The sequence below is a fragment of the Copadichromis virginalis genome, linkage group LG11, assembly GCF_057382275.1.
Source record: "Copadichromis virginalis isolate Kocher_CV1m ecotype Utaka linkage group LG11, C_Virginalis_male_GT1.1, whole genome shotgun sequence".
In the NCBI taxonomy this organism is placed as follows: Eukaryota; Metazoa; Chordata; class Actinopteri; order Cichliformes; family Cichlidae; genus Copadichromis; species Copadichromis virginalis.
The window spans coordinates 9045677-9063373 of NC_140628.1; the positions used below are offsets into that span (position 1 = coordinate 9045677).

Sequence of the window (17697 nt, forward strand, 5' to 3'; positions counted from 1 at the left end):
TTCCACGATGGAGAAAAGATTGAATGGGATAGACAGTGTGGGAAAGAAAGTTGGACAAGGTAAACAGAGAGAAGGCAATAATGGGTGACTGGGAACTTGATGTATTTTCTAGGATTTATACTTCAGACAGTCCAACCTGATAACATCTTGTAAACCTGTATACAACCCTTTACATGTTTGTGTGTGCACTGGCATCAGTGGGGATATATGTGTGTTTGTTTGTGTGTGTGTGTGTGTGTGTGTACATGAGTGTTGGAGGAAGTCTAAATCCCCGTTTCCCATGCGTGTAATCATCCCAGGATGAGGTGGAAGATGAAGCCGACCGGGACTTCCCCTGCACCAGAGGGTATTTTCCTCTAACACTGTGGTACGAGCACATGGCTGCCTCTGTATGTGCTTTTTTTACTATGTGTGTCTGTGTGTGTGTGAAAGAGAGTGATAAAAATAAAAAAGTATTATTATCACTGCTAAAATAATATGTTTGCTTATTACTGTAGCAAGCGTATAAAAGGCACACAGTAAAATCAGAAAATGATACAGAATAACTGAAAGACTGTCAGGAACAAACTTGCACACTTTCACACACTGTCATCTAAATCTTTTACTCTGTCTTCTAGAGAACAAATAACGTCATAGCAGAGCTGACACACACACACACACACACACACACACACACACACACACACACACACACACACACACACACACACAGGTCAGCTGTTCAGTCATAAAGAACCATTAAGAGTCCTGGCTCCCAAATAAAAGCAGAATACAGTTACCATGTTGAGAATGTGGAAACAATGTGTATGACAGAGTGTGTGTGTGTGTGTGTGTGTGTGTGTGTGTGTGTGTGTGTGTGTGTGTGTGTGTGTGTGCGTGGTATGGGTCTGCATTTCTGTGTTGCTTGGTGACACAGCTGATGACATAGCAGTGAGATAAGTACCACAAACTGCTCCATCATCTATTCATAGCTCCCTGGCTGAGGGTCCTCCTGCTGCCTAAACTGAACTCAGCCTCACTTTATCATCATTAACATCGAGCACAAAAAATGATGGATCATAATGCTGCAATAAACATCCCTACGATGAAGTGATTCAAGGAGCAACACATCTGCTTATCTAGTGCTTAGAAATCAGCTGTTCGGTCATAAAGAAGCACATGTTTTGCATCTCAATGATTTTAAGTGGAAACTGGTAACTGTCGATAAAGCACAATAAGAGGGTATGAAAGAGATTATGAGAAAATAAAAATCTAACATCTGTATGTATGCATGGAAAGGCCATTACAATGTGTATGTGTGGACAGACTCCTTTGAACACAGCACAGTGTCTAGAAATGACTGAAATCACACACAACACTTGAACGCGCTGCCTGAACGAGTGTCTTGCCTCACCACTGCCAGGGAACCCAAAAGCCCCTACAAAACAAATTCATTAACCAAGACAATAAAACACAGCTGTGAGGGGCAATGGAACCGTTTGAAATGAGTGCCTGGGATTGTGGAGAATCTGTTCAAGACAAACAGCATGCTAAGAAAAAAGAAAAAAAAATCAGAGGAAAGGATTTGGAAATAAGAGAGAGTGAGTAAAGAGCAGTGTTTAATTTAAACTCTAGCTGGGGACAGTGCTGACTGTGAGAACGGAGATGGTTTGTTGGAGCACAACAAAAACAACTCCCCTGTACCAGATGCTTGAGTTCTGGGACCTGGTTTTAATTTAATCTTTTGAACAGGTTGTATAAAATAAGAACAAACAAAAAATGCCAAATTCTATAAATATCATTACTGAAGCTGGGATTGAATTAAAAAAAGACACTCCAAATCCAGTTTCTAATACTGTGGAAATTACAAATGGAAAGACATCTGACCTTTATTACATGAAACCTGAAGATTGTTGACTCTACCTGTTCTTAACCCACACTCTGAACACTGTCAGGGTATGTACTTCTGATATTCTATGATGACAGTGGGTGAAATGTGTTAGCAGGGGGTGGGAGTGGGGCCTAAATGCCTTAGTTCAAAACACCACTAGAGGGCTCTGCAGCTTGTGAAATGGGTTTTTGTAGATCCGTACACACCAGACCTGATCTTGTCTAAGTCATACTAACCTCCCTGTTGAAGGGCCAAGCAGCCGGACAGACTCAGCTGCCAAAAGACTTACGACACTGAGATAGATGGAGGTACAAATAGTTTTACAGAATGTCCAAAAAAGTCAAAGCCAGACCACATTTATTCAGTATAACCTCCGAGCTCTGCAGCTGCACAGAGGTGAAGACACACTGACTGAGCTCACTGTTAATGATACTGTTATGCTGTGTAATGTCACTGCTATAAAACAGTAAGGCACACTGTATCATGCATATGACATAAATAAGGTAAAAGCAGAAAAGTCATAATAGCCTCCCCTTGTTAATAACTGTGACCAAAAGAATTTAAAAATGCATGTGTGGAAATACATGAAAAAAACATGAAAGCTGAACCATCACAAATACATCTAACTTCTCAAAAAGCAGTGATTGATATTACATCATTCTGGACCTTGTGGGTAATTTCTACTTCACCTAATCCAGATGAAAAAAGAGAAGTAATAAAAACAGTCGGATGCATATTTTTGCACAAAAAATTGACAGCTCCTAAACTTGTATAAACTAGGAAAAAGCCTGGGGGTAAAAACATAAACACAGCGGCTACTGTCACAGTGTCCTTAACATTATTTGGAATCTCATCTCCTCCAGCTGGAGAAGCTCAACAAGAAAACCAAATTCACAGAGGAATGTTTCGGGTGCATGTCAGGACTGCACTGTGAGCCAAGGTGTTGCAAAGCTGAGCAAAACTGATGCTACATCATACATTACGTTGCATTACATTTCATTGCTTTTAGAGATTAATGGAAAAAATAAACCGTGATCAATCCAATTTAAATCACCCTTCTTGAAGGGTGAACCCTAACAATTTTTTTTTTTGGGGGGGTGGATAACATATTGCAGTTTTCAAACAGTTGCCAATAGTCCTCCCAGAATAGCTGCTTAAATTTCTCATCCTGCCTTGAACCTGGATGAACCCTCTGTAGCCGTTAGCTGCCCCTCAACAGAATCAAGCCATGAATCATTACAAGTCAAGGGTGAGGGCTCAGAGATCACCCAAATCAAGACCAGATGCACAGCAGGCACCTCCCATGGTCTTACCGTGCAAGTAACAAATGAAGAACAAAAAAGAAATAAGGAAACTTCACACTGCGCCTTTCTCTTATCCATTTCTACACGGTTGTATTAGTCCAAGTTGTCCTAATCCATTTTAGATTGTACAGTGATTACATGATTACAAAGTTTAACTTGTTACTTTGCCTGAGAAAGCCTACTTCAGGTTACAGAGGCCTTTATCTGCGTCATCTGACGCAGTCATTGCACTTAAGCACACATCGTCCCATAAAGAATGTTAAGAGGAGATAACAGTAAAATCACTATCAACTCACTTCACTTCATCCCATTACCCCCGTTCTTCTTTCCCCTGTCCCCTTCCCTCATCTACAACTCCCATCCTCACCACAGCTGGTAAATATTTTTATATTGTGTTCCATTAGAAAGCTTCATTAAGCGGTCAGACGGGGCAAATGGCGCCTGGGAGCTCCCTGTCCTGTAAACAATAGGAAGGGCCCTGAAAGCTGCAGCTGAGCAGAGCGCAGTAAACTAAGCCCACATTAGAGAACAGCCTTGCTCTGAGTGAGTAAATATTTAAATGTGTTGGATTCACCCAAAATAGTCACGGCTAATAGTTAAGAGCACAGTATTGGGAAATAATAATGATAGATTTTTGAGCAAACAAGCATTGCGCTGCTCAATGATTAGTAATTGGCTTCATGTGAACTTGTGGCAGACTAGTGGGTAAAAATTAATAAGCCATAATTGTATCAACAAAGTGATCTTTTGGCAGATGTACAGTATCCAGCTAATGTCAGCACAGCACATATCTACAGGAAAAGTTCCTGAAATAAAAAGAGTTGTTAGTCACACATGACTTCAGGTTTGTTACACCGAAGAAACAAAGCTTTAGTATTACAGAAACCATAGTTAAACTACTCAAATAACCTTACTCCAGCTAAAATGTCCATACTATGTATGTATGTAGCTTTGTTTGTCAGTATGTAAGTGCCCATATGGACCAAGACGTTTGTGTTGTGCATGAATGTGTGAGTCAAAATTCCACCTGATGTCACTGTGACCTGTGTTGCATATGTTTATGTGAGCACTAGTTGGTGTGATTTCACCCACAGTCTACAGGACCAAAGGAGCCAGGCCAGGATCAGGAGCCCAACCAAGTGCATGCTCATTCTTTAATATTCATGGGTATGAGGGATGACTGCAAATCTGTCCTCCAGTGCTGACATGTGCTGTCCTCAGACATCTCGGGGAGAGGATTCAGTGCAAACCACCTGAAGCCACTCACTAGATTTGACTCCTCTAAGTTAAATTGAAACCAAAATGGAGGAGATCCAGAATTGCAAGCAGTGTGAGATTATGCTTACAGACACAGGACTTTCAGGTAGACAGAAGCACTGAGAACTGTGTATTGCTGCACAGGCTGACTGTTTAAACATCTTTAAGTTTAAACAGGGGGTGGTTTTGATTTTGTATGTAGTGCTGGAACGTCACTATAATGTACCTCAAAGCCTTTCTCTGGAGCGTCCATCCCCACCATGTTGTCTCTGAGAAGCTGATGAAGGAGGTGGACCTGAGCAATACTGAGGTAGAAATCCAGACTGCTAGTCACATTAACCTCCAGAGAGTGGCCACACACCACCACCTCCTAGAGAAAAAAGGGAGTTAAAAAAAAGGGGGGGGGACAAAATGAACAGAAGAAGTAGGAGGAGAGAACAGGAAATGCATTGAAAACATCTTTTGTAACTTGTATACGCTTCTATTTACTTTCCATCTCCTCACTATCTTTGTATCTTTACTTAAGTCTGTCTCTTCTTCCGCTCTTCCCTCTGTGCTCTCTGGGGTCCCACCCACAGCCAGCAGTTCAAAACTCAGGCTGGAGGTTACATCTAAAAGGATATTACTCACCAACACTGTGGACTGAACCACACACACGCACACATGGCAGACCTAGCGCAATAACCCACAAAGGGTATTGCCACTGTTTTTAAATTTTATTTTGTCAATTCTGAGCTTTAAATTAAAGTCACTACTGTCTTTTTTCTCATTTAGATTTATAGTAACATAAGAAGTGCATTAACATTATAAATATTAGTAGTTCTGTTAGCGGTCAAAGTGACTGGTCGAACATGTTAAGGTTACAATAACAGTTACAGAATAGCCTGGCGAGGAACCACATACTGCTATAATACATTCAATACATTAATGATTCATTAGCAATAGCTTTTACATTTGTGTGGGAACCATGCATAAATCTGCTAACAGTAGTTAGCGGTTAGACAAAATGAATATGATTTTTATTATAGAAATTGTTCTACACGACTTAGTTCAAAGTTGTGTTTTGTTGTTCCTGGCTCTGAGTTTCCATATCTGAGGGAGTTACACAAATCACATTGAGAGAGAGAGAGTGTGTGTGTGTGTGTGTGTGTGTGTGTGTGTGTGTGTGTGTGTGTGTGTGTGTCTAAGCACAAACTATGGATTAGCTGTTATGCATTGTCAAGGGGCACGTTAGCGTGGTCGGATGAGGCATCAAAGAGGCAGGAAGTCTCAGAGAGCGGTGCCAGAAAACATCAGCTGTATAAGCAGAAAGGTTTGAACTCTCGGGGTCAAAAACCTCCCATTACATGGTGGACGGCCGATTCCTAATGAATAAGTTACTGTACGTTAGGAGGAAAATGTAAATACTTTTGACATCTCACATAATCAATGTCTATTTTCATATGAGCAACGGATTGTGAGAGTAATGGCTGCAGTCGTAGTTGTAACAGGTCGCGGTCAAAGGGCACAAGAAGAATCTTTGTCTATTCTCAGACTTTGACGTTTCGATATAATTTTCCCTAGTTCCGGGGGATTTTAACTTTTCTACAGTGCAGAGACATTTTCATTCAGAAAATCTGAATACTCTCTACAGAAATAATTCATGCGCAGTATTTCATGTAGCGCTGAGTGGATGCTCACCTCTGTCTGTCCACTGTCAGGGGACAGGTTCTTGCTGAAGATGATAGCTGGAGCAGCAGTGACCCGGACAGAGAAGTCAGTCAGGATCGGCGTGAGGATGGCCCGGCGCTCCTGGTGTCTCCGGATGCTGTACAGAGATCAGACACCTCATCAACTACTATTTTGCTACTGTTGTTCTCAACCATGAAAAATGTATTCAAGCTTTTGTATACCTTATAGAAACCTAAAGGACTTTTTATCTTCACTAAAACTCCCCTCCTTTTGTTTACTAATATCTTTTCATGGTTAGTACTTAAAAAATCTTTGTGAGACCGTCCCATCTGCCTGGGGATGGCACATCAACACCACACAGTTGAAACCACAAAAAGTCTTCACAACAGTTTTATTGTCGTGCTGACAGGCAAACATGCATTTCAAGGCTGTTCTAGGTTTTAAGATTCAAAGCATTAGAGGAAAAGCTAAACTTGACAACAGAGACTTCAAAATTGATCTTCCCCTCGTATAAACGATCTGTAAGGTTTTTGCCATCACTGAGATTTTTTACATTTCTTCTTTTACGCATTTTAGTTGCAAGCTTGAACAGAGACTGAGTGAGACAAGTCTCATTTGGGAACAGCTCTTAATTGTATACACACGAACGAGCTGAAACCTTCTCATATCAACTCTCCATTTCACTAATGTTCATTCCCACAATCAAGTCATATTTGTGGGAACATTTGTTAGCAGTAAAACAAATATACAAGTGGGCTTTATAAGGTGGTGTTAATTGCCACATCTGCTGCTATTAAAACAATCAAGCAGTACAGCTTCCAATATTTATAGTTGGCTGGGATTATAAAAGGCCCAGTTTCTAGGTGGCCTTGAGTACAGTTCTTAACCAGAAACAATATCATATTCACTTCTGCTACACAAATGTGCATTACCAGTGCCCTTAAGGGATTATTTTCTGACACATTTCTTTGAGTGGGGAGTTCGAGGGAGGACTAATTCAGAGGTGAAATGATCTGTGAGGCCAATTGGTGTTGGCTAATCTCCCTTCAGACGGGGATTGAAACAATGAGTGTCTCGTTGCAGGGGACAGGTGCTATCATTCACCAGCAAGGCTAGGAGCCCCGAAGCTCAGTTTACCAGTATTATGGAAGTCTCTGAGTGGGCTGGAGAATCCTGTGGTTCTGTGTATGTGCGCGTGCCTTTCAATGGGGTCATTACAAAAACAAAATATGGAAAGATTGACTTTTGTTTCATTCAGTGGGACGCAGAATAATCAGTAAATTGGAATATCAGTGGCATGAACAAAAGGGAAGCCTGCACTGGGCGACTGATAGGAGGGGCGATGGGAAGAGTTCGCAGCTCTGTGACACAAGGTCTTTCCTAGCCAGCAACTACAAACTGTGATGAGGACAGATCCTGTCAGTGGATCCACAGTGCTGGAATTTCCTCACAAAACCTCAGGAAGCAAACTGAGGCCACTGCAGATCAGCCGCTACTGGAATTAAATCCAAAAAGCAGCAGAATCAACATACCGTGAGTCTAAGGCTGGGGGGAGAGAGAGGGTATCAATGTAAAGAAAAAGGAAAAGGTGTGAACTTTAGAAGTGGTGTGTGTCAAAACTTGTTGCAACCAAGGTGGTGTATTTCTGTTAATGATTGCAGCAGACAAGTAAAGCTGTGAACTTGGCTCCCCTCTCCTCAGTGTCCTGGAATTTTCTCACACATTCAGCTATGACTTGGTAGTGTTGGTAGCTGAGGCGCAGCACACTGCAGTGCACCAAAGCCCTGCCGAGCTTCTAGTGCTGTTTCTGCTACAGCGAGGGGAGTCGCATTGCTTTAAGGTTAAATGGAAGAGCTGGGACGAGACCCCAACACCACTACTGGCTTTGACCTTATCAGTATGACCATAGAGACACACCTGCCTATAAATGTATACCTTAATTGTGTAAACGATATCTTACGGAGTTAAATGGAAAAAGAGGAAACATCAGAAAAGAAATATACGCTAAAGAAGAATGACAATCCAGTGATAAAGAGCTAGGAGCTTCTGATTATAAACAGGAGTCAAACTTTAGTGACCTTTACTCCATAAAAGTGGGTGTCAATCCTCTTGAGTGCAAAAAGAACTGTTACATATTAGGTCATACAATCATCAAGTTTGAAACAGAAATCCAGACCCACTCTAGTATGTCTTACGACAGCTAAATCTATGCTAAAGATTTTTAGCATCTTCTGGAGCCCAAAGTGAGAGCCCAGAATGTCACCTCATTGCCCTTTCAGACAATGTGGACTGGCACTAGGCCCATTGCAGAGAAACATATTGAGTGAAAGAAAGAAAGAATGTGACTGGATTAAAGATCAGAAGCCCCTTGCTCTTGTGAGCGTCTCTGACACAGTAGTAAGAATGTAAGACAAATATAGGCCCAAGTCCACTACCTAAAAGAGCTATTTTACAGCTGACCTGGCCAGGATTGGAGGATTAGAGACAAGCGAATAAAAACTGGTGCACAGACAACAGAAAAACATCAAGGTAGAGTTTAGAGATAACATCCCATGCATATTAAACTCCATTGTCTTCTTGGAAAGGGAACACAACGGTTTAAGAATTTTTATCTTTTCACAATCCAACAAGAAACAGAGGAAGTTCTTACTATAATACAAAGAATCTCTGTGTGTTTGTTTCTGTGTCCATGATCTCTTTATAGAGTTGAGCCACCAAACAGATACACAGATATATCTTAGGTACTTGATGGTTTTTATGTATATCAGATTATATGACATGTTATCTAGCAACCACATATTGACCGACTATTTATACTGCTATAATACCTTATAATCCATTGCTTTAATTTCACATTAACATTTCACTTATATCCACCAAAGTTAAATAATGCATAATATATTATGATAAATCACATTACTTAGTTGTCACCCAGCAAAAGGCTAAAATGACCCATTTTTAAGATATAAACAACATTTACCCCATTATTTTTACTTTGCCATTGTGATTTAGTATATCTGTTTGCCAACAGCACAAACAGGCCAAACAACACTGTAGCATGGGGGTGTAGAAGTAGTGATAATATACTGAAAAGCACAAACCAAAGGAACAGGGCTTTGCGATATGACCAAAATCTCATATCCCGATATAAGAATTCTATCGTCCGAATAACGACATAAATCACAAAAATGTAACATTTTCTGTAAATTCTGTGAATCTCGGGCAGCTCGACCTGCGGGAAGTGTTTCCAGCTGCGCGTCATGTAGCTGGAATTGAGTGTTTTAACAGATGCATGAAACTATACATTTCTAGACATAAGTTGTAACGGCCGCAGTTTTCTTTGTGAGTATTTATTACACGGCGTGCTGCGGGGAAAAGCCTGTTCTAACGTTTGAGTCTAAGGTTTATTTTTTAGCACCTGGCGGCTCTTTTTTACTTCTCATCCGTAAATAATCTGCATCTTTCACGTGATTCAGTTTATTTTGAAAAGTCTCAACAGGATCTTGAGCTTTATTGTGAAAGGTTTATGTGGAACATAAACAAGCGAACACGCGATGCTGTTGTTGCTAACCACAACGCATAAAAACAGTTGCTTGTCCGTCTGTAGTGTGGTTATATTAAATATATGAGAAATAGAGAACTTTAAGAAATTAATATAGCCACTACAGTGACGATGAAAAAATATTGCCGTAAACAGTTTATTTTGCGACACCACGAAACAAACGATAGCGTAAAATGAAACGATAGACGTTTTTATATCGTCATCCGATATATATCGTTATATCGAACAGCCCTACAAAGGAAGCACATAAAATCAAGCAGTGCTTGCTTTTATGAGAAAGTGCAGCAAGATGCCTTTCAGGAAGAAACTGAAAGAACAGAGCTCCCATGAAATAAGTCTGGCTGTCACAATAAAAAGGTCTTATTGGAGGTCTGAGAGCTGAGGGCTGAGCATCACTATCATGTTTTCCAAGACAGTATGATTGTCTTGGAAAAGTCTTCTTCCAAGACAATCATACTGTCTCTGTGTGTAAGAAATACAATAAAGAAAAAAAAATATTCCTAATGAGTATGTATGACTGTTTGCTTGTATTGTATTGTTTGCATTGGAAAGTGTGCCCATCTATGTGTGAAAGGTGTGAGTATCTCAGCCAGCAAGTCCCAATGACCTGAGACTACTCGGTCTCAATCAGGCCCGTGTTGATTTTGCACTGCATTCTTCCATGAGGCTTATTTTTAGTTGACAGGGAACAAATCTGGAACCTTTGCCTATGATTTTGTGATTTTTGGTCCTGTTCCCTCTCAAAACATGAGCAGAAAAAAGGATGTGGGGCCAAACAGGCTGTTAGACTCATGCTTGTTTTAGCTCCTGAGTCTAAGAAAAAAGTGACAGGACTTGTAATTATGAGCGTGCATGGAGAGGCTGCATGATAGGGAGCTAACTCAATAACTACACGGTGCAGTGACATCAAGACGAATGATATAAATTACAAGACTTTCTTAGCAGATTAAACACATACACCCACACATGCACCTACCTGACTGGGGTGGAAATATGAAATTTAAAACCAGTAAGATTCAAACCAGAAATGAAAATAGTAAAAAAACAAAGATCAGAAACACTAGTAAAACATTATTTTTTTTTAAAAGCCACACATTTGTAGGCAACTTCATCAGACTTGACCTATGCATATATATTCTTCCCATGTTTACCAACCATCTATAATTTTGTCATCATGGTTGTTCATGCAGTAGAGGTCAAGCCCTTGATGGGTTACTACTTATTTATACTATCAATAAAACATAGATTAATTTCCTCCTAGTGGGATTACAAAGGGATATAGGAGTGATCACCTCTGGATCAAAAATGTGAGAAGTGTGATCAGTCAATTAAAAAAAGTAATTGGTACAGAGACATCTACCTGTGATACACATACAAGACAGAATTAAATTCGCCACAGCAACTCATGAAACATCCAAGTGGCTCCTGACCTGCTAGCCATGTTCCACTCCAGCGCAGGGTTCTGGGAGCTCCTCTCACTCTCTGCTGATGTAGTTCCTTTGATTCCCTCCTTTTCTGGTTTAAGCTGTTCCCACTGAGCAGTCCCAATGTTGATAGACTGAAGATCGATCTGGTATTGACGATCCTCCACCTCTGAGCCCGGGTCACGAAGGATGCCAAGGTTCAATGCACGACTGAATGAAAAAAAAGTTTGAGTCAGTATTCATATTAGGGCTACTTTGAGGTTTGGATGTTCAGTAAGTCATCATGTAAGAAGGAAAGAGTAAGACACATTAAATGCAATTAAGTTTAATTTCACTTGTGCAATACACTTTGCATTAGATTCAACAAGCAGGTGCCGATGCCAAATAGACTAAATGCAAAAAATATGACTTTAGTTATTATTATAGAGGTTCGGTTGTGTCAGGCTGTACTTTATATGCTTGGTTATGATAAAGTACGTGAGCCTAGGGGTACACCAGGTAGTCTGTTGTAGTGAACCAGTAAAGATGTTCTGGCTCTAGGCCCTAACCACTACTGACTGCTTCTTTCTGCTTTTTCAGTGGTTTAGTAGCACATTTTTCTTACGGGATGATTTATGACTAAATGTAAGACCAAGGAATTGTGCAGCCAGACCTCAGATAAAAAAAAACCTCTGCAGGCCTCAGGTGAAATCACTTGCCTTTTATAAAGTTTTGATTTATGCCAGCTTATCGCTGGCAGTAAACATTGTTTAAACCCTGGCTGGACAGCACGGTAGTCTGGAGAGTGGCTCTTACTGCCTTTGGCCTGCTGTTTCCGTCTCCAGAAACACAGGCTTGTACAGTGTACACCAACTGTAATGTGGTAGAGGAGATGTAGAGATATGTCAGGAGTGGGCAGCGCTGTGTTTGTAGTCAAACTGCTACAGTCAAGTGAGCAAAGACTGTCCCGTCAGCGCCAAGAAAAAGTGATGTCATCTATTTTGCCTTTGAGAGACAAGATCCTGACGAATTCATGAGGCAAAAGGAATAATCAAAATTCAACATCTGTATATGACATCAGGGCTTTTGGTTCATTATGATATGTTTATTTGTGCTGGTGAATTCAAATGAGAGCTTAAATGGTATAAATAAGAGCTTAAAATGGCTACAGATGTAGCAGCAGCATGAGTAGTTTTATTTGTTTCGGCAACGTCAATGGCAATTTTCATATAGCATTTCCCCTGCTTAGCGGCTCTGGAAAGGTCTCTACCAGAGCGTGATGTTATGACAATAAGCACCAAGTACAAAAACAATGGCAATGGGAGATCAGAGGTGTATAACTGGATTTACTTGGATTTGTTGACATACAAACAAGTGAAACAGATCCTTAATCAACATTTGGAACCACATTTATCAACAAAGTATAATATAAATCAAACCAAGGGCTCTGTAACATTTGGGTGGGATGTGTCAGTCTAGATTCATTAGGGTTTTTGTAACAGTACCTCCATCACCCTCCCCGTGCCTAAACTGTATTTTTCACATTAAAGAAAACCACAGTTACCTCATATGCTTTCCAAATTATCTCCTAACGTTAGCTTATTTAGGAGACTCTTACTCATAATCAACATAACATGAGCGTCTGCAGCCAAGCCTCTACATCGCCGAGCTGCAGGGTCATCTTCAGTGACATAAATAAATATGATAAACATTTGTCTTGGTCATGCAGCCAGTGGAAACCGGTGTGATTTAATATCAAAAGACATATTTCAGCAAATCGCAGGAAACGAGAGAGCTTCATTTCTGACAAATGAGGAGGGGAGGAATTTTGGAAGTTCCCCTTGGGGTGCAATAATAATTGAAGCCAGATTTTCTTGTTGTACATGTGGGGGGAAAACACTGGTGGTTTGACATATTTGATTGGTAATGTGAAGACCACACTGCTTGGCCAAGAGGAGTCGGGGAATGCTTTGGGAAAGCATGACATTCACTCTGCCCACAGTATAACGGACCGACTGAAAGCGTGCAGAGAGAGGCAGGTGGAACACACCCTTCTGCTCTGTCTCACATCCCATTATCAGACATCTGCTTGCCACTACCACACAGAAAATCTAGAGGAAAATGAAAATAACAAGTCATAAATGACATGCTTTCACAGATGAGGAGGGCAGGGAAGAGAGAGGGAGGAAGGCATGGAGGGGAGGGGCATTTTTCTCAAGCACAAGTACTTAGTTTTGCCCTTGTTCCTCGGCCAACCTTATTTTAATTGCAGGAAAAGACCACAGAAACATTATTTTTTACGACAAAATTCTGCTATTTATAAAAATGGATCAAAAGCTCTGCAATAAGCATGTTCTGTTTCACAGCGTTCATGGCTATTATTTTAAAAAACATCTCTCCCTCTTCTGACACTATTTAAACCCAATTTGAGTCCAAAAAGCCACTGGGCCGATTTTGCATCAGAGCTGAAATATGAAGGCCCCGGTCCAACTTTATTATGGCCCAAAATCAAACCCTCCACCCAATGCAAGCCCTTCAGTGGGAAACAGCAGACAAAATAGCAAAGCCATGGCAGCGTTTAGTATCCAAAATGCAGGACTTGGAATAAGATGTTCACTGATACTTCATCACTGAGAAGAAGAAGAAAACGATGTTCCAAATGCTTTTTACAGGAGATACTCGGATAAATTAATAAAAATGGGCGATTAAGTGCATTTTCTGTTCCTCTGTTTAGCATTCTTTGGGTCTATGCATGTGCTGGGCGGAACATCGGTCATGATTTGTGTTAAGTGGACGTGTGGGAGGACAGAGTGCTTAACGTGAAGCAGATTTGGCAATGGGATTCATGAAATAATTTTACCGGCAACTATATAAAAACGGTTATTATGCACGTTATGTAACGTATATACTGATAAACTTTGATGACTTTGATGTAAGCTTGCACGAGACGAGAAAGTGGGTTGTAAGAAAAAAAGTAAAATACATACATATAGTGCTATAGGGATGAAGAATCGTTAAGCAAAGGGGTGAATAAGTAAAAAGATTGCTGAAAAAGAGCAAAAGTAGAATTACCATAGTGAGGGCTTGAAGGCCAGCTGTGGTTCAAGGTTGTAAAACAAACCACAGTGGGATCTGGTTCAGGCTCATGGCCCAATGCTAGGAATTTGGGAGCTGTGGGCTGCGCTGAAGCCGCTTGCCCAGGATCCTTTGGGGCAGGGTGCATCGTGGCCCATGGCTTTGAACGGTCTCTCACCTTCCTCTCTCAACCCCTAGCTACAGATTCCCAATTCCCATCCCTGGCCCAGGGCCAGAGGGCCAGGAAGCACCGGGGTAATACCAAGCGTCACTGGCTTCTGGATCTCGTCACTCTGAAACCCGCAATCTGAACCCTCAACCCCAGACCTGTGTTTCACTCCATTTCCCCAACAATCACATGCAATACATGTCTACTTCCATGCTCAACAGAGGCAGGTTTATATGTAAATAGGAATATGGGTGTGTGTGCTGAGAGAGATGGGGCCCTGCTTCTGCTCTCCTGATAAAACATACATACTGAGTAGAAATTTCATTGAGATCTCAAGCTTAATTCGGCAAAGTCAAGCTAAATTAGGCTTGTAAACAGATGTTCACAAGTTTTCCAAGTACTAGGTTTTGAGCAGTATATTTAAAGTGAAGGAACACATGCTACACATGAAATAGAAACACTGCATGCTTCGGTGTGTTTTTTCACTTGGGCTTAACCACTCTTCCAAACGCTAAAGTAACATCCAAGAGGCAAACTGTTTTTCTGACACCAGCACGAATACTATCACTCATCCATGAATTATTAAAAAAAAGGCAAGTGTTCAGTTGAGGTTTTGATCATCTCTCTCCCTGCCTCCAAATGTTATCGGTCAAACACCATTAGCACCCAGCAGCTCCTCCGTGGTATTTCTGTCGTGGAGAGCTGCCGAGCTCCACAATCAGCTTGCCACGACTCCCATCGGCTTTAAGCGGAGTCCCACTGGGCTTGTGTGTGTGCCGAGGGGGAATTCATAAGCATTATGATTCATGAAACCAGCAATTACTTAGTAAGTTAAGCACCCCTGCCTACGGTGGTCTGCTCTGAATTGCCAGAAATTCGGCAACTTCTGAGGTGTGGATTTATGACCCCAGTCAAGTCCAATTGCTCTTAATTTGCATCTACCAATTATAGTAATTAAGGCTCCGAACAAGAATGCCGAGTAGCTCTCAGAGCACGAGGGGAAAATGATGTTGTGGAATAAAGCAAGTCAGCAGAATCTAAGACGCAGTCACCGAAGGACTTTAATGACACTGCTACTAAAATGATTTTTGATGACTGGAGCTTTTTCAAAAGGAGTCGAACACAGTCGCGAGAAACAAAATATCCAAGACAACAAAACCAAAACAATGCACCTAATTTGTCACAGTTGGCAATAACAAAATACTTACTTTTTAGCCAAGTACAACAAATCCAATCTTTAGTTGATTGATTTTTTTTCTCACTGGCACAGTACACAATAAACAGAAATTGCTGCTTTCCTGAATTGTGTATTGGCTTTGATGTACTGACAAACTTCCATGACAAAAACTCAATCTATTCTTTTTTATTTTAGCCCAGCAGCATTACTCATCTCCCCTGCTACTCCCAACAGAAGCATGTTATTCATTACGTTGATTGCACTTTAAAGACACTCATACTCGACCAATTATATCATATTTACACAAGATCTTAGGAGGAAACTATTACTTCTATATACAATACAAGCTGGGCTTAGTTCGAGCTCAAACCACCCTCATGACAGCGGTACGCGATGGTAAGACGTTAAGAGAAAGCACTACTGAAGACGGGCCTCTGTTTACAATGACATGGTGTATACTAAAAGTCAGTGTTTGCACTTTGATTTCAACATATCATAATTACAGAAGTCATTTATCTCCCATGCAGTTTACATGTCAGAGAAGTTATAATGTTATAAACAGTCTGCGTTAGGCGTAAAAGTCACTGGATAACATGTGCTCTCCACGATGGCATGTTAAACATGACAGTCTGGCCGGTGTAATTTATAGGCTCATCACGCTCGTAATTCATAATCGGATTCTTGCATCAGATCTCCATGTTGCAGAAAAAACAAAACAAAAAACAAGCCATGCCTTAAGACTGAACAGGTATTTCTTTTGGCTTCAGCAGATGTGCATTTCATGGAATTCACACACACATTCACTGACTGCACAAATGAAACTGCTAATCTTTTGTTATATTCTAAGATTTACTATACAGCTCAATACGTTTTCTACAGTCACATGGTGGATACTGACTCATTTATTAACACATTATATCAAAAGTCTTTTTAAAGACGTACTTATTGCATATCCTTGGCTACACATCAGTCAGAACTTTGATGCACCTCCAAACTTTCAGTCTAAAGTACTCTGCAGTTTGTCCTGGCTAATAGCACTGCAAGGGCCATTTATTGAAATGCACAGATGTCGTCCTCAACCCCACTGCTCCTGTTCTGCTTCGCCTTAGTTATGGCTGCACGCACGCATGCATGGACGCATGCACACATGCACACACGCAAACAGACACATAGCTAGCCTGGTCTGTTTAGCTTTAACTCTGCTCCTCTGTCGCTTCTGCTGCTAGCTCCAAGCACGGAGCATTCCTGGGTAACAGGGACAGTAATTCAGTGACTTTTTAAGGGCAATGACTTCTTATTGGATTGCATCCTACAGCAGGTACATCTGCAAAGGATCTAGTTGAAAAGGGTCCTTGGATCCTCAACAACTGAACCTGCAGACCTGTGTGCATATTAGTCCATCTCAGATCCTTTCCAGCAATACACGCTCGAAGCTGACGCTGGTAATAATTGCATTTGTGTGTGTTTGAGAGTCTACGTGTCACAAAGGGACAACCCTACGATTTCTCCCACAAATCTGAATGGGCCAGTGCTTGTGAAATCACTTCCTCTCTTAGCAGTAACAGATTTGATATGCTTCCTCTCTGCTCTGAAAATGGACATAATACTGCTTTTATAAAACATGTCAGGCTGAGTTTCAGCAGTGGGTCCCTGGTGCCAAGGTGTGAAGGGAATGCTTACTTCCTCAGAACTCAGATTGAAACCAGATTTGTGTCCCCACCAAGCAATTTTCAAAGTGACGTAATCCCACAACCATTTTAATTTGAGAGGCCTTATCTCTAATTAATCGCTAAACACATGCACGGAATAGATTATTCATAACTGGATGCAGCAGAGAACATGGCAGGGGTGGTTAAGAATCTGGCTTACCCTTACGTGCAATCATCTTCATCAAGTTAAAGAAAAACAGGCCCACACCTCGGTGTTACTTTTACACCAATTATTGGAAAACTCGGAAGGAGGAAGATTCCTGATCCAAAGCTTGCTACAGGTCTCTGGCAACCCCTGTGTGTTCAGTAGGTCTGACTGACAAAGCCTGAAGTGTCTGAAACCCCTTTGATATATAAAGGATTTAGAATGACTCGGGACCCAAGCCAGTGCAGTTGTAAGTAAAATAGGTGAAGCAGTGATGCATACTTAGTAGAAATACTCAGTATGCATACAGCCACTGCACACACCATCAACACAGACAAGAAACAGAAAACCAAGG

General features: G+C 41.1%; 1 protein-coding gene across 1 annotated transcript in view; it reads right to left on the minus strand.

The window, feature by feature from the left end:
* Window positions 1-17697, minus strand: part of vps13b (vacuolar protein sorting 13 homolog B) — a 297789-nt gene that overhangs the window by 95152 nt on the left and 184940 nt on the right. Inside the window, exons 32-34 of the mRNA XM_085472981.1 lie at window positions 11095-11298; window positions 6112-6238; window positions 4658-4801 (exon numbers count right to left, since the gene is read on the minus strand). Of these exons, the coding sequence (XP_085329107.1) occupies window positions 4658-4801; window positions 6112-6238; window positions 11095-11298 (475 nt within the window). The remainder of the gene's footprint in view (window positions 1-4657; window positions 4802-6111; window positions 6239-11094; window positions 11299-17697) is intronic.